We start from the raw sequence: 20,791 nt of genomic DNA, 5'->3' as shown, positions 1-20,791 counted from the left end.
TGGCTTGGCCCCACCCTCTATGGTGCCCAATAATCAATAGTTACTCCCTTCCTTCTAACCTTCCCCATTCTATCCAAAACATTAAAAAAAAAAAAAAAAAAAATGGGTATAGATGCCATCTTTTTGCTTGCTTATCCATTTAAACATAAGCTGTGCACATGTGATGCCGCCCTACACTTATTAACAAGGACAATGATCTACACAGACACATTACAAAGTATCATTTCACTGAATTATTCATTTCTTGGAATGTAAATCTTGTCCAGACTTGTGTGGCGCTGGGAAAAATATTTTTGGTTTCCCGATTCACTGCAAGAAGATTCATGTTCTTTTACCTTTCCAGATAACGCAATTCCTTATAATTACAGTTTTATATTACCGGTGTGCAGTTCCAAACGTTTTGTTTATTCCAGATCTGATACTTTAGTTTATATAATTATCTTGCTATGGAGTATGCTGTAATCCTAAATACATGCCAGGACTTTACTGTCTTTACCCACCTGCCTACTGGGCACCTTTTACCCCTTTCCTGCCCAGACCAATTTTTAGCTTTCAGCGCTGTCACACTTTCAATGACAATTACGCTGTCATGCAACACTGTACCCAAAAAAATTTATCTTTTTTTTTTTTTTTTTTCACACAAATAGAGCTTTCGTTTGGTTTTTAATCACCACTGGGCTGTTATTTTTTGGTAAATAAATGAATAAACATTGAAAATGTTGAAAAAAAAAAAAAAACCCAAAATGTTTTCATAGTTTATTATAAAATAACAGGTAATTTTTTCTGCTGCACTGATGGGCACTGGTGAGGCTGCACTGATGGGCACTGGTGAGGCTGCACTGATAATCAGTGTTGATTTCCCTTTTTAGAGAATCCAATTTTCTGCTCTCGTCTCCTCTCCTCACACTGTCTGCATTAGGAAAAGAGTGCCTATAACTGGCCTTTGTTGACATCTGTGATCAGTTGTGATTGGACACAGCTGATCACGTGATAAAGATACGCTGATTGGCTCTTTACCTAAATATGTGATCAGCAGTGTCCTCTGGTCACTGCGATCACAGAACATGCAGCCTGATGCCCCCCAGCAGGCGTGATCATTGCATGCCGTCCTATGACATCGTCCCAGAACTAGCCGGCCACGCTGTAGCCGTCATTCAGTGGTTAAAAAGGAACTGCAGTCTGCTCACATAATTTGGAATAAAAACATCTTTGTCTTTCTGAAGCTTCCCTCCGACCACTTTGCATATTTTATATATACTGTGATTCTGTACTTGCCAAATTTACTGCAGAAATCTCCCTCCACTGAGGTTGTCAGCAGCTGAAGCTGCTGCCTGTTCATTTCTTGGATTTACAGAGGCACACCTCCAGCTCTGCAGTTCTCATTGACCCTCTTATGACCCACCCCCCCCCCCCTCTCTTCCTGGCAAACTCTCACAAGAGTGAGAGAGCTGTGCATGATGATGTCATAAGCCTAGGCTAGTGACCAGACAACAGGAAGTGGGCTGTATAAGGGATTTATTGGCAGAAAAAAAAGTTTTACTATTCAAAGTTAAAACAAGGGCAGAAGATTTAATAGATGGAAAGATGAAAATTGCTGAAGGTCCACTTTAACCAGTAGCCGACTGCCGCACGACGATGTACGTCGACAGAATGGCACGGGCAGGCATATGGGCGTACCTGTACGTCCCTGCCTTCCCGTGGGTGGGGGGCCCGATCGGGCCCCCCCCGGTGACAGCGGCGGTCGGAATCCGTTCAGGAGCGATCCGGGATAAGGGGGCGGCCATTCGTTCATGGCCACCCCCTCGCGATCGCTCCTGACGAATGGAAGTGCAGCGTGACATCACTTCCTCTGCCTGTAATGTAAACACAGGCAGAGGAAGTGATGTAATCTCTCCTCCGTGTCGGTATTTTTCGTTCCGGCACCGAGGAGAGAGGATCGGTGAGTTGCACCAACACTACACAATACAGTAGAACATGCCAGGCACACTCTCACCCCCCCAATCACCCCCCGATCACCCCCCCAATCACCCCTGCACCCCCAGTCACAGTGACACCAATTGCATTTTTTTTTTTTTGCATTGGTGTCATTTGTGACTGTAATAACTGTTAGGGCAGTTAGGGTTAGCCCCCTTTAGTTCTAGGGTACCCCCCTAACCCCCCAATAAAGGTTTAACCCCGTGATCACCCCCCGTCGCCAGTGTCACTAAGGCTGGGTTCACATTGCAGCGGTTTATGAGAACGGATGTGATTCGCACCGCACTGCAGTGCAAATCACATCCGATCTCTGTGCAATTTGAGTTCAGCCATACAGATAGTATGGCTGAATTCGCATCGCACCCGCCGCAAACTCGCACGGGACCCTTTTTTTGGTCCGCAGCAGAATCGGATCGCATGGGTGTTCACACCATGCGATCCGATTCCTGTCCGAGTTTGCAGATCGCACTGCGATATGCGAACTGATCTGGGGGTGTCATTAACATTTCACTGACACTCCCAGCAGTTCGCATAGGGCAGTGTGATGCGGGAACCCACCGCGGATTTGTGGCGTTACCGCATCGCTCCAGTGCGAACCCAGCCTAATAAGCGAACGTTTTTCTGATCGCTGTATTAGTGTCACAGGTGACGCTACTTAGGCAGGTAGGTATTTAGGTTCGCCGCAGCTTTTTATAGCGCCAGGGACCCCCATATACTACCGCATAAAGCCCCCTGATTGCCCCCTAGTTAACCCTTTCACCAGTGATCACCATATAACTGTTACAGGTGACGCTGGTTGGTTAGTTATTTTTTTATAGTTTCAGGGCACCCGCCATTTATTACCTAATAAAGGTTTAACCCCCTGATCACCCGGCGGGTGATATAAGTTTGAGGGTCAGATAAGGTCTGCGTCGCCCCAGGCAGCGTCAGGTTAGTGCCAGTACCGCTAACACCCACGCACAAAGCATACACCTCCCTTAGTAGTATAGTATCTGATAAGATCTAGATTAGCGTCGCCAGCAGTTTAGGTTTCCCAAAACGCATTGTTAGCGGGATCAGCCCAGATACCTGCTAGCACCTGCGTTTAGCCCCTCCGCCAAGCCCAGCCCAGCCCACCCCACCCAAGTGCAGTATCGATCGATCGATCGATCACTGTCACTTACAAAACACAACACGCATAACTGCAGCGTTCGCAGAGTCAGGCCTGATCCCTGCGATCGCTAACAGTTTTTTTTTGTAGCGTTTTGATACAGTCGCTGACAGCCTAGGTGCTTTTTTACCTGTGAGTCTCACTAGTGTACCCCTAAATTTAGGGGTGTCTACTTTCCAAAATGGGGTCATTTGGGGGGGGGGGTTTGTGCCATCTTGGCATTTTATGGCCTTCAAAACTGCGATAGGTAGTGAGGAGTAAAATCAAAAATTTACACCCTTAGAAATCCTGAAGGCAGTGCTTGGGTTTTCAGGGCCCCGTACGCGGCTAGGCTCCCAAAAAATCCCACACATGTGGTATCCCCGTACTCAGGAGAAGTAGCAGAATTTATTTTGGGGTGTCATTTCACATATGCCCATGGCATGCATGAGCAATATATCATTTAGTGACAACTTTGTGAAAAAAAAAAAAAAAAAAAGTTTGTAATTTTCCCGCAACTTGTGGCAAAATATAAAATATTCCATGGACTCAACATGCCTCTCAGCAAATAGCTTGGGGTGTCTACTTTCTAAAATGGGGTCATTTGTGGGTGTTTTGTGCCATCTTGGCATTTTATGGCCTTCAAAACTGTGATAGGTAGTGAGGAGTGAAATTACAAATGTATGCCCTTAGAAATCCTGAAGGCGGTGCTTGGTTTTCGGGGCCCCGTACGCGGCTAGGCTCCCAAAAAGTCGACCACATGTGGTATCCCCGTACTCAGGAGAAGCAGCAGAATGTATTTTGGGGTACAATTCCACATATAACCATGGCATGTGTGAGCAATATATCATTTAGTGACAACTTTGTGTAAAAAAAAAAAAAAAAATTGTCATTATTCAATCGCTTGAGGCAAAAAAATAAAATATTCAATGGGCTCAACATGCCTCTTATCAATTTCCTTAGGGTGTCTACTTTCCAACTTCCAATTTTCAATGCTTCCGAGCATGCGTCAAATTGTTTCCGAGCATGCCTAGGAATTTTCCGCGTCAGAATTTGTACAGACGATCGGAATTTCAGATCGGAACTTTTTCCGACCGAAAAATAGAGAACCCGCTCTCAATCTTTTGTCGGCTGAAATTCTGCCAGCAAAAGTCCGATGGTGCATACACACGGTCGGAATTTCTGACCAAAAGCTCACATCCGACTTTTGCTGGCGGAATTTCTGATCGTGTGTACGGGGGTTAAGATGGGCATCTTGGTGAACGCAATATACAGGAATATGGGAAATGGTATTAACATAAACATAGCCACACACGTTGATCTGAATGGACTGGTGTCTTTATTTAACCTTGTCAACTACAGTGGTGTGAAAAAGTGTTTGCCCCCTTCCTCATTTCCTGTTCCTTTGCATGTTTGTCACACTTAAGTGTTTCGGAACATCAAACCAATTTAAACAATAGTCAAGGACAACACAAGTAAACACAAAATGCAATTTGTAAATGAAGGTGTTTATTATTAAAGGTGAAAAAAAATCCAAACCATCATGGCCCTGTGTGAAAAAGTGATTGCCCCCTAAACCTAATAACTGGTTGGGCCACCCTTAGCAGCAACAACTGCAACCAAGCGTTTGCGATAACGTGCAATGAGGCTTTTACAGCGTCCTGGAGGAATTTTGGCCCACTCATCTTTGCAGAATTGTCCTAATTCAGTTACATTAGAGGGTTTTCGAGCATGAACGGCCTTTTTAAGGTCATACCACAACATCTCAATAGGATTCAGGTCAGGACTTTGGCTAGGCCACTCCAAAGTCTTCATTTTGTTTTTCTTCAGCCATTCGGTGGTGGACTTGCTGGTGTGTTTAGGATCATTGTCCTGCTGCAGAACCCAAGTTCGTTTCAGCTTGAGTACACGAACAGATGGTCGGACATTCTCCTTCAGGATCTCTTGGTAGACAGCAGAATTCATAGTTCCTTTTATCACGGCAAGTCTTCCAGGTCCTGAAGCAGCAAAACAGCCCCAGACCATCACACTACCACCACCATATTTTACTGTTGGTATAATGTTCTTTTTATGAAATGCAGTGTTCCTTCTACGCCAGATATACTTGGACACACACCTTCCAAAGAGTTTCACTTTTGTCTCATCGGTCCACAGAATGTTGTCCCAAAAGTCTTGGCGATCATCAAGATGTGTTGTGGAGAAATTGAGACGAGCTTTGATGTTCTTTTTGCTCAGCAGTGGTTTTCTCCTTGGAACTCTGCCATGCAGGCCATTTTTGCCCAGTCTTTTCCTGATGGTGGAGGCATGAACGCTGACCTTAACTGAGGCAAGGGAGGCCTGCAGTTCCTTGGACGTTGTTGTGGGGTCTTTTGTGACCTCTTGGATGAGTCGTCGCTGCGCTCTTGGGGTAATTTTGGGCGGCCGGCCACTCCTGGGAAGGTTCACCACTGTTCCATGTCTTCGCCATTTGTGGATAATGGCTCTCACTGTGGTTCGCTGGATTCCCAAAGCTTTGGAAATGGCTTTATAACCCTTTCCAGACTGATAGATCTCAATTACTTTCTTTCTCAATTGTTCCTGAATTTCTTTGGGTCTCGGCATGATGTGTAGTTTTTAAGGATCTTCTGGTGGACCTTACTGTGTCAAGCAGCTCCTATTTAAGTGATGCCTTGATTGTGAACAGGTGTGGCAATAATCAGGCCTGGGTGTGGCTAGAGAAATTGAACTCAGGTGTGGACAACCACAGTTATAGTATGTTTTAACAAGGGGGGCAATCACTTTTTCACACAGGGCCATGATGGTTTGGATTTTTTTTCACCTTTAATAATAAACACCTTCATTTACAAATTGCATTTTGTGTTTACTTGTGTTGTCCTTGACTATTGTTTAAATTGGTTTGATGTTCCGAAACACTTAAGTGTGACAAACATGCAAAGGAACAGGAAATGAGGAAGGGGGCAAACACTTTTTCACACCACTGTATGTAACTTCAAAGAAAATAAATCAAAGAAATGGGGACTTTGCTTGATAAAGTATAAAACATGAATATATTCTAAACCTTTTGGCCCAACATGGGGGCTTTTATATCTGCTTTCAGATATTTGATCCAATGTTATTATTCTGTTCCAGATAAAATGGCTGCACATGCTGTATGCTGCGATTGCCGCCATCGTTTTCACTCTGGTAAGTATTTTTTATTTTATCTATACATGCACTATACAATGACGTTAGTTAATAACCGTATAAGGAATAGGGGTAATGATGGTCCATTAGTTCACATTTAACAAATACATTATTTTTTAACTCCTTGATACTGGAGTTGTATATGATGCATTTTTTTATCCTTTTATGTTTGTGAGTGCGCTTTTGGCATTTTTTAATAAAATTTCAAGATGTTGTAGGTAATGCACTAGACATTTGCATCCTCTTCTTTTTCTTTTTCTTTTTTTTTTCTGCATAAATACCTATTATTAAAGTGGGACCTTCACTCACATATAAGACATTAAAGTGGAATTCCAGCCTAAAACTTAAATCTCTAAATTTACTTCCAGCCACAATCTGAAGCCTCATACACGTGATCGAATTTTCCGATGGGAATTGTGTGATGACAGGCTGTTGGCGGAAAATTTGACAGTTTTGTACATTCCATCCGACAATTATTGGATTTTCCGCAGACAAATGTTGGATGGCAGGTTTTAAAATTTTCCGCTGACAGATGTCTGTCAGACTTTCCGAGCGTGTGTACACAAGTCTGTCGGACAAAAGTCCAAAGTACAAACACACATGCTTGGAAACAAGGACGAGCCGGAATCGGTCGGTCTTGTAAACTATCGTTCGTAATGGAGAATTAACATTCGTAACGCGGCAAATTGTGAAATCTGGAAATGCAGCGCACAATTCTCTTCTTCTATAATGGGATAATAATGAAGCTGCTTTGCTGGTGATGCTGATGGAGTTATTGCAAACAAATTTTCAAAGGCTCTTTATTTTTTTATTTATTTTTTTAGTGATATCAAGAATAATATTATGGGGTGTGTTTTTTTTTTTTTGGGCAAGTTACCACAACACCATTATCCCATAGTTAAAGATACAACTATGTTGGTGTCCCTTGTCAATTTTACATTGGGAGTCGGCAGTTACATTTAAAAAAAATACAAACTGTCATTTGACGTAAAACACACAGCCAAGTATTATTCTACACAATTTTTTTATTGTGCATTAAAAAAGAAAACAATTAAAATTTAGACATGCTATCTGCTAATAGAACTTAACCACAAAGTGCATTCTATGCATCCAAAAATATAGAAAATATACCAAATCAAATCATTATTATTCAACCAAAAAATGTCAAAGCAATAACTCCAAGGCCAATAATAAATAACACGTTATCTCCTCCGATTCCACATGTCTGGTTGACGAACGGCTGTGGGCTAAAGATCTGAAAAAACACATAGTATGTCACTATGTTGGTGATTGTTGGGCAACTTTTGTGTGGCCGTGTGTATACAAGACAAGTTTGGGCCAACGCCCTTCGGACAAAATCCGTGGTTTTGTTGGCCAACAATCTGATCGTGTGTACGAGGCTTTAAACGTCATTAACCTATCTAGCCTTGTAAAGCAAAACTCTCTATACATACCTTTTCTGAAGCTGCTCAAATCCAATCCCGTGCTGAGCTGTCAGTGGTGGCTTCTCTGTGTAGACAGGTGCTGAAGAGGCAGCCATCAACGGAGACACCATAGTAAGTCTATGGGTGACATCACTTCCCATTCATTTCCCAGCTGGCTGTGTCCTGCACAGAGCTTCCGGAGCGGCTTCAGAAAAGGTATGTATAGCGATTTTTGCTTTACGGTGTAAGATGGGTAAGTCTTATGCCGTGTACACACGGCCAGACTTTTCATCAGCAAAGGTCCAACGGAACGAATCCGTTGGACAATTCGACCATGTGTGGGCTTCATCGGACCTTTGCTGTCGAAAAATCAGACTGGCTTTAGATTTAGAACATGTTTCAAATCTTTCCGACGGACTCGAGTCCGGATGAAAAATCAGTTCGTCTGTATGCTAGTCCGACAGACGAAAACCGACGCTAGGGCAGCTATTGGCTACTGGCTATGAACTGCCTTATTCTAGTCCGGTCCTACATCATTATGTTCAAATCCGTCGGACTTTGGTGTGATTGTGTGTCAAAGTTCGTTCGGAAGAGTCCATCGGAACTCCGCTGACAAAACCGTCGGGAAGACCGTCTGACCTATTCTGCCGGAAAGTCCGGTCGTGTGTACACGGCATTAGCTTGTGGGTGCAAGTAGACTTAGAGATTTTAGTTTTAGGCTGGTTTTCCACTTTAATGTCTTTTATATGCGAGTGAAGGTCCCACTTTAATGATGGTTATTTATGCAGAAATAAAAAAAGACGCAAATCTCTGCAATACACATTTGGGATTTTATATTTGATTTTTTTGCTTGGCTCCCAATTTACACCAATTTCCTTATTCTGATGTGGTGTCCTCCTTCCCTCTGCCTGCAGCCTTCTGGGATAAATGCTCATATCCCCGGAGACTACAGGCCAATCTCCCTGCACCCCTCGATATGGCACATGCACAGAAGAGGGCAGGCTGTGACTGATGAGCCCCGTATTGCCAAATCCAAGATGGCGGTGCAGGCCTGGAAACAGCACTTAGTGTTACTAAACCCAGGAGCCTGCATTCACTATATCTGGTCTCTGCATGGAACATGGAAATGCATGTCATTTTAGTAAATATAAAAACTGCTAAATACCTTTTTTCATCAGCAGGATATATAACAGTCTTATGACTTCTATCGGTTAAAGCTTGTAGGAGGAGTTTTAATTCTCCCCTGATTGTCCTATGAGGCTGCAGGGCCCCTGACCCTCTGTCTGGACAGTGCTAAATGGCCCTGTGCTGATCGCATGCACCCTCCCAAGAAAAGAATAAAAAAACTCTCTAACAATACACACCAAATGGAGCATGTTCAGCTTGCCCCCAAGGCTCAGTTCTATCAGGAGATGGTTTGGGGATAGTGGAAGAAGGGGATGATCAGAGAAGACAGACTTTTTACACGTGCAGAAGATTGACCCCTTAGGTTCCACATTGAGTATAACAAGCATCATTTACTTCATATACAAACTGATTTTACTGTTGTGGGTGTAGTAAGACTTTGGGTTTTCAGTAGACTGCGCTGGTCTCCATGAGCTGGTAAGTGTCGGATTTTTACAAGTTTGCAGATGCAGTAAATGTAGCTGCCGACTTTAACTTTTTTTAATACCAAATTAAGTTCCTCTGTAATTTTTTATTTTACTGTTCTTGTCCCATGTTGCTGCTCCCCCACCCATGGCCGTCCAACATTGGTAATAAAGTAGAGTGTTACTTCTTAATGGCTGCTTGTCTCAGCTCCAAGTGCTTTTCTGAGACAAGTGGTAGCAAGAGCAATGCATAGGGAGAAGGGGGGGTGGGGGTGTGTGCCTTCTGTCCCTCTGCATTCCTCTTGCCGCCACTTGTCACAGGAAGGTGCTGGGAGTCGAGACGAATGGCAGTTGTGGAATGGCAGTCTCGTTCTTGGCTATGTAGTTGGACAGTCACGGGGTGGGGGATGGTGAGATGCGGTTGCTGTTTGGTCAGACCTCATAGCTAGGGTTAGGAAGCGCCTAGCATCATGGGACATAGTTCTAGAGGTCGACCGATATATCGGCCGATATTTGCCGTTTTCTAATTAATCGGCCGATTGAGCTGATAAAAAGGCAGATTTAGAACTACAGCGCGACTTGGAAATGACTTCTGTAATAGTCAATGTAAGTTACCAAGTCTTCATAGAAGCGACTTGTTTCCTCTCTGGGCAGTCTGCCAAGAAAAGAGGAAAAAGATACAATGTTTACACTTATGAATGAATGAACTCAACTCAGTGTGTAGAGTTCTCAGTTTAACCATTTAAAGACTAAATCTTTTCTGACACTTGTTGCTTACAAGTAAGGCCCCTTTCACACTGACGATCCGTTCAGGCCCACCTGTCAGTTTTTCAGGCGGACCTGAACGGGTGCTCCATAGAGCTCTATGGAGCGTCGGATGTCATCGGTGACAAGTCCGCTGACATCCGACCCGCTCCGATCCGAAAAAGTGTGACGGAGGAAAAAGCTATTTTTCCATCCGTCTGCGGATCGGATTGGGTGACGACGGACACTGCGGTCCGTCGTCATCCGATCTCCCATAGGGGAGAGCGGCGCTGTGACAGGTCCGTCCCTGCGCAGTGTGCGGAGACAGACCTGTCATCTTTATGCTCAGCGGGGATCGACTGAGTGATCCCCGCTGAGCAAACGGTATTTTCACGGGGCGGATCAGCACTGATCTGCCCCGTGTGAAAGGACCCTAAAAGTCTTGTATTTTCTGCCAAATCACTTAGACCCCCAAAAAATGATATATATATATATTTTTAGCAGAGATCCTAGGGAATAAAATAGCGGTTGATGCAATATTTTATGTCACACGGCATTTGCGCAGAGGTCTTTCAAATGCAATTTTTTGGGGAAAAAAAATACACTAAATTATTTTTTAAAAAAAAACGAAAACCGTAAAGTTAGCCCATTTTTTTTTTTTTCGTCCAAAAGTTTTGACTACCTGTTTTTATTTTATAGGCTGCTTTCACACTGTTTCACACACAGATGCTAGTTTTAGCATCGCTTTACCATCATTTTAGCGGTGCTATTCGGCTGCTAGTGGGGTGCATATAATCCAGCTAGCGGCCGAAGAAGAGGTTAAATGCGCCCGTGAAGCACCGCTGCCAAATCGCATTGCATGTGCTTCGGCAGTGGTGCCCATTAATATCAATGGGCAGGAGTGGTGGAGGAGTTGTATACACCACTCCAAACGTGCTGCTTGCAGGACTTTTTTTTTTTTTTTAACATCCTGCCAGCGCATCGCGCCTAAAAAAATGCCCCAGTGAGAAAGGTGTCGACCTCTACATAGTTCCACATGTACTTTGTGCAATAGGAAACAGAACATTGAAAGAAATATTTAATGATGGGTCGTCTTTAAGAGCACTTAGTAGTCCCAATATGCACTCAGTTGCCTCTTTTATTAGATGACCACCTTCTGTCGGTCACTGGCAGAACCTTAAAGAGGAAGTAAAGGTACTGACATTTTTGTTAAAAAAACGCAGCCTGCAAGGCAAAGGCATAATGAGCAAGTATGCATAGCATACTAGCTCATTATGAATAACTTACCTGAGAACAAAGCCCCTGAAGCGGTCCTCCATCTTCACCGCTGCCATGTATCCCGGAGTGACTTCTGGGTCTCGCTGCTCCGTCACTGTGATTTGGCAGAGCAGCGATGATGTCACTCTCGCGCATGCGCACGGGAGCCGCCACGAGCGGCATATCGCCGTTATCTGTGGTGTGCCCAGTGCGCCTGCGAGCCGCTGTCTACGGTGCATGCGCCGTAGACAGCGGTGCCTGTCTTTTTGTAAATATCTCCTAAACCGTGTAGGTTTAGGAGATATTTCTTGGACCTACAGGTAAGCCTTAATCTAGGTCAAAGTGGTTTGTAAGGGTTTACAACCACTTTAATTGCCACAAATTTTGTGGTCAGACAATTCCTCCTTGTGCTCTTAAAATGAACACATCCTACTATAAGAGCTGCAAGGATGTGCAATTCCCTTCCACAGGCGATGGTCTCAGCGGGGGGCATCGATAGTTTCAAGAACGATTAGATAAGCACCTGGACGACCGCAACATACAGGGATATACAATGTAATACTGACATATAATCACACACATAGGTTGGACTTGACGGACCTGTGACTTTTTTCGACTTCGCCTACTATGTAACATTATAAATGAAGCCGTAGTCCCCTCCCGAAAACCAAAAAAGATTAAATCATTTACAAATTTTTCTACTGGTTTAAAATAAAGGGGAAAAATACAAACTAGTCAGGTTGGGATTGGATAACGGGTAACAAAATAAAAAGAACTGGAAACAGTGTTAGACCCTTCCCACCTAGCCCTGGCGTCCCTTTAACAAAACCTTTATACCAGGAAGCACGAAGGACCAACCGATCACATGTCGCCTGTGAATGACAGTGATCACATGAATGACGCTCCATTCAGCTACTGATCATTGCCGGAGACTAAGAACTGTCTTTTAACAGCTCAGTCGCTGTGCTGGGAGCATGCAGTTAGCACACACACGGCACAGAAAGCTCCGCTGCTTATGAAAGAATATATGCGGTTTGTGGGCATCAAAGCCCATCCTTTTTGCTGCATGGGCAGAAAGAAGTTAACATTTAACTTGGAATTGAACTTGGTGAAAAAGAACAGATTATCCAGTGGTGTAACCTAGGTCTGGGGAATGGTGTATTATAGACTATAAAGTGGAACTCCAAACAATTCTATTAAAGTGTGGAAGGGTTAGACCCCTTTCAAGGGGTTTATTGCTGTCTGTGTCCCTGTTGGGAATATTTTACCCTAACTTCCTGTCACAGGGACACAAACTGTAATAAAAGGTGTCAGAAGTTCTTCCCTACTCTACAGGTGCAACCTTGTTCTTTGTATCCTTGTTGGAGAGATTTTCCCTCATTTCTGCCTCCCCTGTCCCGAGATGTCCCCTGTCACCTACAGCTTCTAGGGACATCCCACTGTAGCACCTTCCTAGCGTAGGATGCTGTTTAAATTTCGTTGTTGGCTCCTGATTAACCACTTCAATACAGGGCACTTAAACACCTTCCTGCCCAGACCAATTTTGAGCTTTCAGAGCTGTTACACTTTGACAATTGTGCGGTCGTGCTACACTGTACCCAAATGAAATTTTTTATCATTCTTTTTCCCCACAAATAGAGCTTTCTTTTGGTGGTATTTGATCACCTCTGCGGTTTTTATTTTTTGCTAAACAAATAAAAAAATACCGAAAACTTTGAAAAAAATTAAATGTTTTTTTTTTTTTGTTTCAGTTTCAAAACTTTGCAAATAAGTACGTTTTTCTCCTTCACTGATGGGCACTGATGGGGTTACACTGATGGGCAATGATAAGGTGGCACCAATGAAGTGGCATTGATGGACACCGATATGTGGCACTGATGGGCGACACGGATGGGCACTGATAGGTGGCACAAATTGGCACTGATAGCTGGCACGGATTGGCATGGGTAGGCGGCACAGGTGGGCATGGGTAGGCGGCACAGGTGGGCATGGATGTGCACTGATAGGTGGCATGGATGGGCACTGATAGGCTGCATTGTACTAATGGATGCTAATCAGTGCCAAACAATGCATGCCAATCAGTGATGCCCATTGTGGGCACTGATTGGCATCCATTGTGGCACTGACTGGAATCCCTGGTGGTCTAGGGTGGCATACCTTGTCCTGGGAATCCCTGGTGGTCCAGTGTGGGCATCCTCGGAGGGGCTGTGCTGATAATCGATCAGCACAGACCCCCCCTGTCAGAGGAGCAGCCGATCGGCTCTCCTCTACTCGTGTCTGACAGACGCGAGTGAGGAAAAGCCGATCACCGGCTTTTCCTATTTACACTGTGATCAGCCGTGATTGGACACGACTGATCACGTGGTAAAGAGTCTCCGTCGGAGACTCTTTACCGAGATCGTAGTTGCCGGGTGTCAGACTGACACCCCGCAACAACGATCGCCGCGATGCGTGCCCCCGGGGGCGCGCAGCGGCTCATAATCCTGATCACGTCATATGACGTCTGATCAGGATTATGCAACCACTTTGCCCCCGTCAATTTGTTATAGGGCGGGCAGCAAGTGGTTAATATCCTGAAGTGCTGGGTTCCTACTCCTCAGGCAGGGTTCCAGAGATGATGGCCTGAAGCACTGGAGTGCTGGGTTCCTTCTCCTCATGAAGGATTCCAGAGATGATAAATGGCCTGGAGCACTGGAGTGATGGGTTCCTACTCCGCAGGAGGGCTTCCAGAGATGATAAATAGCCTGAAGGACTGGAGTGTTGGGCTCCTTCTCCTCAGGAGGGGTTCCAGAGCCTATGGGGTGGCTGCTGCTTGAAGGCAGCCCATGGACTGTGTAGCTGTTATTGAGGCTTTAGTGATGTCAGGGCTGAGAGCCTGAATGGATCTTTCTAGATACTGATTGCAGGACCTCACCGCTTAGGTTTTGGTCTGGAGGAGGACTGTCTCGCTCACTGGGCTGGAGCAAGCTGGAAGGTGTTAAAGAGGAAGTAAACCCTGATGAGTTTACTTCCTTTCATTCCCTGCAAAGGTAAGGCATAATGGACTACTATGCATCGCATAATGGTCCATTATGTGTCGCTTACCTGACACTGGAGCCAGCGAAGTCACCGCTGTCCCCTGTAGTCCGGCGCATCCATCTTCTTGTGGGGTCTCGCTGCTCCGCCGCTGTCATTCGGCGAAGCCGCGTTGTCACTCCCGCGCGTGCGCACGGGAGCCGCCACGCACGGCATATCGCCGCTGACGGCTGTGCGCTTGCGCGCCGCTGTCTACGGCGCATGCCTGTCTTTCGGCAAATATCTCCTAAACCGTGTAGGTTTAGGAGATATTTCTTGGACCTACAGGTAAGCCTTAATCTAGGCTTACCTGTAGGTCAAAGTGTGTTGTAAGGGTTTACAACCACTTTAACTGTCCTAAGGACTTGTGAGTAAAGACCCTAGACTTTGCCTCATTTCTGCCTCTCCTGTCCCGAGATGTCCCCCTGTCACCTACAGCTTCTAGGGACATCCCACTGTAGCACCTTCCTAGCGTAGGATGCTGGGTAAATTTTAGTTATTGGCTCCTTGTAAAATCAAGGGAGTGGTGATTGTTTGTCCTGACCTGTTCAGGGTTTCGCAGGCTGGAAGTTTGATTGCGTCTGGAAGACATTTTCCAGAGCTTAAAGTAAGAGATTCAAATAACCAGCCTGAATAGTTATCATGCTTCAGCCAAGCCCTGGAGACGAGTGCCCAGTAAGTGGCTGGATAGAAGATAAATAGTGTAAAGCGGTGGAGTGCTGAGTTCCTTCTCTTCAGTAAGGGTTCCAGAGATGATAAATAGCCTGAAGCAGTGGGGTGCTGGGTTCCTTCTCTTCAGGAAGGGTTCCAGAGATGATAAATAGCCTGAAGCACTGGAGTGCTGGCTCCTTCTTCTCCTCAGGAGGGGTTCCAGTGATGATAAATGGCCTAAATCACAGGAGTGCTGGGTTCCTTCTCCTCAGGAAGGGTTCCAGAGCCTGCTGGGCTGCTGCTTGAAGGCATGGACTGTGTAGGTGTTATTGAGGCTTTAGTGATGTCAGGGCTGAGAGCCTGAATGGATCTTCCTAGATACTGATTGCAGGACCTCACCCCAAAGGTTTTGGTCTGGAGAAGGACTGTCTCACTCACCGGGCTGGAGCAAGCTGGAAGGTGGTAGCCGTCCTGGGGACTTGTGACTAAAGACCCTGTACTTAGAGACTGTGCTGGGTAGCGGCAGTTGTGCATAGGTGCCAGGTAACTAGATGCCAAATACATGTCGCATGGTCATCAGCTGTGAGGACTAAGGATGGCCATAAACGGTTCAAATCTTGGATTGGAACTGTAAATTTGCCGGCTGAATATACCAAGTTGATCAGTCTGTACAACCAGCCTGCCAGATTAACTGCTGCTGCTATGGCCGCTAGCAATAATCACTGGCTCGCCGGGAGAAGACCATTGCAGATCTCCCTGTCGGCACTGTCTGTGTTGATGGGGGAATCATGTGAATGTTACAAGAAACAAGTTCACATTGTGTATGACCTGCCTTATACCGCCCATACACGGTTCGAATTTAGAAACAATTTTCTTTTCGAAAATTCTATCTAAAAATTTTCGTACGAATTTCGCACAATTAGTGGGCTGCAGCAACAGCCGATTTTCGTGCGGAAATCAAATTTGAGGAATCGGACATGTTGGAAATTTTTAGAAAATCGAACGATTTTCTAATCAATGATTGGGGAATTGTTGGGAGAAAAAAAAATTTTTACGGAGAGAAAAGATTTCCGGCCATAAATTCTTTTCTGTAGCAACATGAGGTAAAATTGAAGGCTTGGTCGGCCGATTTTTGGAAATCAATGGTGGCGCCATTGGATCACAAAAAAAAAAAAACATTCTGATTTTGACAAGAAAATTTGTTTGAAATTCGACCCGTGTATGGCCTGCATTAGACCGCTCAGAGATGTGCCTCGTGGTCTTCAGCTGTGAGGCATTGGACTGTCCGGCACCTACATTTATTCAGGAAGAGAATTTTTCTGCCTTGGCCTAATGCTAATCGTTTTGAAGTATTCCATACCCCAACCCCTGTCCTCCTGTTAAAGTTGCTTCAACCAATAAATGCTAAAAAAGACAACCCCTGGACTGGAGCCAGACTGCCTGGGTAGACAGGCAGCCTTTGTACTGCTTTGGAAAGACCCAGTTTTAATATCGGCGTCCCCTGCAGGAGGTCCATGGAAGGTCCCGGGTCTTTATTACTGATGGATTGTATCTTTCTTATGTATACTTAATATTGTTTGACTTTGCAATCAATATTTGAAAAGCTGCATTTTGAAGGCTAAGACCTTCTGATGTTTACATAAAGCTTAACCCCAGGCCAACAGCTAAATACACATCTGATATACATAAAGAGGAACATTTTACGTGCCAAGGAATTATAATTATTATAACTGGGCTTGTGATCCAAATATCCTTCCTAGATGACATAGCCAAGTCCTTAAAGCGGAACTTCACCCAAATGTGTGTTGTGCGTTGCACGACTGCGCAATTGTCAGTTAACCACTTTAAGACCACCCACCGCATATATACTGTGGCAGGGCGGCTCTATTGCGTGAAACAACGTACCTGTGCGTGGTTTCGAGCACTAGATACTGTGGGCGCACATATTCCATGTCGTATTACATCGTTTATCAGGGATGTGGGCAGGTGGTGGTCTTCCATATAGTTTTTGGTACTACCAGTATTTATGCCCGCAGCAGAGCCTAATTGTCTCGTCGTGTTTCCGCGCTCTCTATCTCCCCCAGCGCGCTCTCTATCGCCCCCCGCGCGCTCTCTATCTCCCCCCGCGCGCTCTCGCGCTCTCTATCTCCATCTCCCATCAGCATCTATGCCTGCAGCAGAGCCTAATTGGCTTCATCTGCTTCCTCTTCCTCACCCTCCTGTTGGTTGGAGACGGACTTTGGAAAACTGTCTTTCATTCAGCCAAACAAGCTTTTGAAATGCTTGAAAAGATCACTTCCCATCTTTAGAGTGGCTACATTCATTGCCTTACAGAGTCTGCCTAATGTGTGCGTTCCCGCTTATGCCAAAATCTTAGTGTGCCCCATGCACCCATAGCACAGATGGCTAAGCCACACCCCTTGCTCCACCCACCACTGCCTAGATTGACTGTCTCCATTCTGTTCTCTATGAGAAAAGGGGAACCCATGCAATCTACAAACAGATGCCAATGACGTGACGTGCACAGCGCATGACCCCCAATGGCAGTTTGGAAAAGTGGAAGTGAAACTTACCAGTGCAAAGATCTTCACATATCAGCTAAAGTATGTGTTTGGGGCCAAATGAAAGGAGATCACATTGCAAGTGCAACTAGTGAGATGGAGATGGAGGGAACTAACAATTCATAAATTGGGGCTTAATTAATACCGCATGTGTACAACCCCATCCAGCCTCTGTTGCAGCTTAACCACTTCAGCCCCAGAAGATTTTACCCCCTTACTGACCAGAGCACTTTTTTACAATTTGGCACTGCGTCGCTTTAACTGAAAATTGCGCAGTTGTGCAGCACTGTACCTAAACTTAAATTTGCGTGCTTTTTTTCACACAAATAGAGCTTTCTTTTGGTGGTATTTGATCACCTCTGCGGTTTTTATTTTTTGCTCTATAAACAAAAAAAGAGCGACAATTTTGAAAATAAAAATATATTTTTTTTACTTTTTACTATAATAAATATCCCCCAAATGTAAAAAAAAAAACACATTTCTTCATCAGTTTAGGCTGATATGTATTCTACATATTTTTGGTAAAAAAAAAAAAAAAAAATTAGCAATACGTGTATATTGATTGGATATAGCGTCTACAAACTATGGGAAAGATTTGTGGTATTTTTATGGCGTTTTTATTTATTTTTATTCTTTAACTATTAATGGTGGTGATCTGCAATTTTTTGCGGTATTGCGACGGACAGATCGGAGACTTTTTAAACATTTTTGGGAACGTTGACATTTATACAGCGATCAGTGCTATAAATATGCACCGATTACTGTATAAATGTCACTGACGGGGAAGGGGTTAACTAAAGGGGGTGATCAAGTGGTTAACTGTGTGTTCCCTCACTGTGTTCTAACTGTTTGGGGATGGGACTACCTAGGAGAGATGAGAGATCGTTGTTCCTACTTAGTAGGAACACATGATCTGTCTTCTCTCCTCTGATAGCACAGGGATTTGTGTGTTTACACACGCAAATCCCCATGCTGGCTCTCGAGAACGTGCAGCTCGCGCGCCCTCTGGAGGCTCTCCTGGGCAAAGCGGTATATATGCAGGATTTCGCCCAGGAGAGCCATTCTGACACAGTATATCTGCATGAGCCGATCTGGAACCGTTTAAAGTATTACTAAATCCACAACTGTAAAATCAGTCTGTATATGCAGTAAAACATGCTTGTTATACTCACTGTGGAACCTAAGGGGTTAGTCCCCTGCACTGCAAATGGCTGTTTTATCCTGTCTTCTCTGATACTCCCCTTCTTTAATTGTCCTCAGTGCATCTGCTGATGGTACAGAGCCTTGGGGGGGGGGGGGGGGGGGGGTGTACTCTGCACATGCTCAGTTTGGTGTGTATGTATTGTTAGAGGTTTTGTTTTTGTTTTTTTGGAGAGTGCATGTGACCAACACAGGGCCAATCGGCACTGTCCAGACAAAAATTGAGGGGTCATGCAGCTTCATGGGACAGTCGGAGTAGAAGGAAATCTCCTCCTTCAAGCTTTAACCAGACACCCGATAGAAGTCATAATATGCCATGTACTGCTGACGAGAAAAAGTATTTAGAAGTTTATATTTAATAAAATAATTGTATTTTAGTAAATTTCCATGTTCTGTGTACTGTGGGAGACCAGATATAGTGAATGCAGGCTCCTGGGTTTGGTAACACTTTAAGGGTAAGTGGCTCAACCTCCTACTCTTTACCGCCCCCAGCTGCCCATGTGGGTGAGCCCTGTGGCAAGATCAGATAATTAAATGAATTGCATTGAAAACTGCTATGAATGATTTTATTGAATGTATAAAGCGGCATCAATTGGTATTGTTCCTGCTTGATTCATAATTTGATAAATGTGCCATAATGGATACATATCCCTATTGACAGCTTGACATGGCGTAGCTTGTCCTATATGACCCATCATTAAGTTATGACCAGAAAAAATCTCCTGCGCAGAAGTGTAATATTCTGTTAAAAGGTATTGAAAATAACTAGGCGACATGGAGATATAGCCTCCAAGCCTTGCCGCTCTCTGACTGGAGACCTCCTGAAGACACTACAAAAAACAAACAAAAAAAGGGCGCACCAACCCAGTGCATTATCCTACAATCCATTTTTTTGTTTTTTAAACACTTGAGCCCTGGAAGGTTTTACCCCCCCTTCCTGAACATGGGTTTTTTTTTTTTTTTTGTGATGGGACACTACTTGCGCAGTCATGCGACGATGTACCCCAAAAAAAAAAGATTGAAATTCCCCCCCCTACAAATAGAGATTTCTTTTGGTGGTATTTGATCACCTTTTGTGTGTGTTTGTTTTTTGTTTTTTTTGTTTTTTATTTTTTTATAGCTATAAAAAAAAAAGACCAACAACTGTGAAGAAAAAAATATATATATTTTTACTTTCTGCTATAAAACGCATTAAATAAAAACATTTTTTTTTTTTTTTTTTTTTATCTAATTTCTTCATAAACTTAGGCCAATATTATTATTTCCGGTACTTATATAGCTCTCTCAATTTACGCAGCTCTTTACATATATATATATATATATATATATTATACATTCACATCAGTCCCTACCCTCAATATATATTCTGCTACATGTTTTTTGGTAAAAAAATAAATCACAATAAGTGTATTTTGATTGGTTTACTCGAAAGTTATAGCGTCTAGAAACTATAGGAGATGTGTCAGGTGTCCAATTGTGCGCAATAAATATCGCAGTCCCCCTATAAGTCGCTGATCATTGCCATTATTAGTATTAAAAATTCCAGTGTGTGTGTGTAGGTATATATATTTTTTGTGTGTGTGTGTGTGTGTATATGTGTGTATGTTTATATATGTATATGTATATATATATATGTGTGTGTGTGTGTGTGTGTGTGTGTGTGTGTGTGTGTGTGTATATAATCTCTCACACACTAATAATTATTTTATATGTATGTATTTATATTCCAGTATATAAATATATATTGTACTGGAATCTTTTTTATTTTTTAATACTAATAATGGTGACGATCAGGGACTACGATATTGCAGCGGACAATCGGACACCTAACTGACACTTTGCGGGAACCAGTGACACTAATACAGTGATCAGTGCTAAAAATATGCACTGTCACTGTACCAATGATGCTGGCTGGGAAAGGGTTAAACATCCCAGGCGATCAAAGGGTTAAATGTGTGCCTAGCCAGTGTTTTGTGTGTATTAGGCGTGCTGCTTTTTGCTTTTGCAGGGAAAGAAAATCCATCA

General features: G+C 43.9%; 1 protein-coding gene across 1 annotated transcript in view; it reads left to right on the top strand.

Annotated features, from left to right (window-relative positions):
• TMBIM1 (transmembrane BAX inhibitor motif containing 1) overlaps positions 1–20,791 on the top strand; it is a 118,058-nt gene that overhangs the window by 89,434 nt on the left and 7,833 nt on the right. Inside the window, exon 11 of the mRNA XM_077449635.1 lies at positions 6,233–6,286. Coding sequence (XP_077305761.1) covers positions 6,233–6,286 — 54 coding nt within the window. The remainder of the gene's footprint in view (positions 1–6,232; positions 6,287–20,791) is intronic.

This window comes from Lithobates pipiens, unplaced genomic scaffold (assembly GCF_037356315.1).
Source record: "Lithobates pipiens isolate NorthernLeopardFrog02 unplaced genomic scaffold, aLitPip1_a1.2 Scaffold_22, whole genome shotgun sequence".
Classification (NCBI taxonomy): Eukaryota; Metazoa; Chordata; class Amphibia; order Anura; family Ranidae; genus Lithobates; species Lithobates pipiens.
Note: the sequence above shows the minus strand (reverse complement) of the source record. Positions and strands in the feature narration are given on the sequence as shown.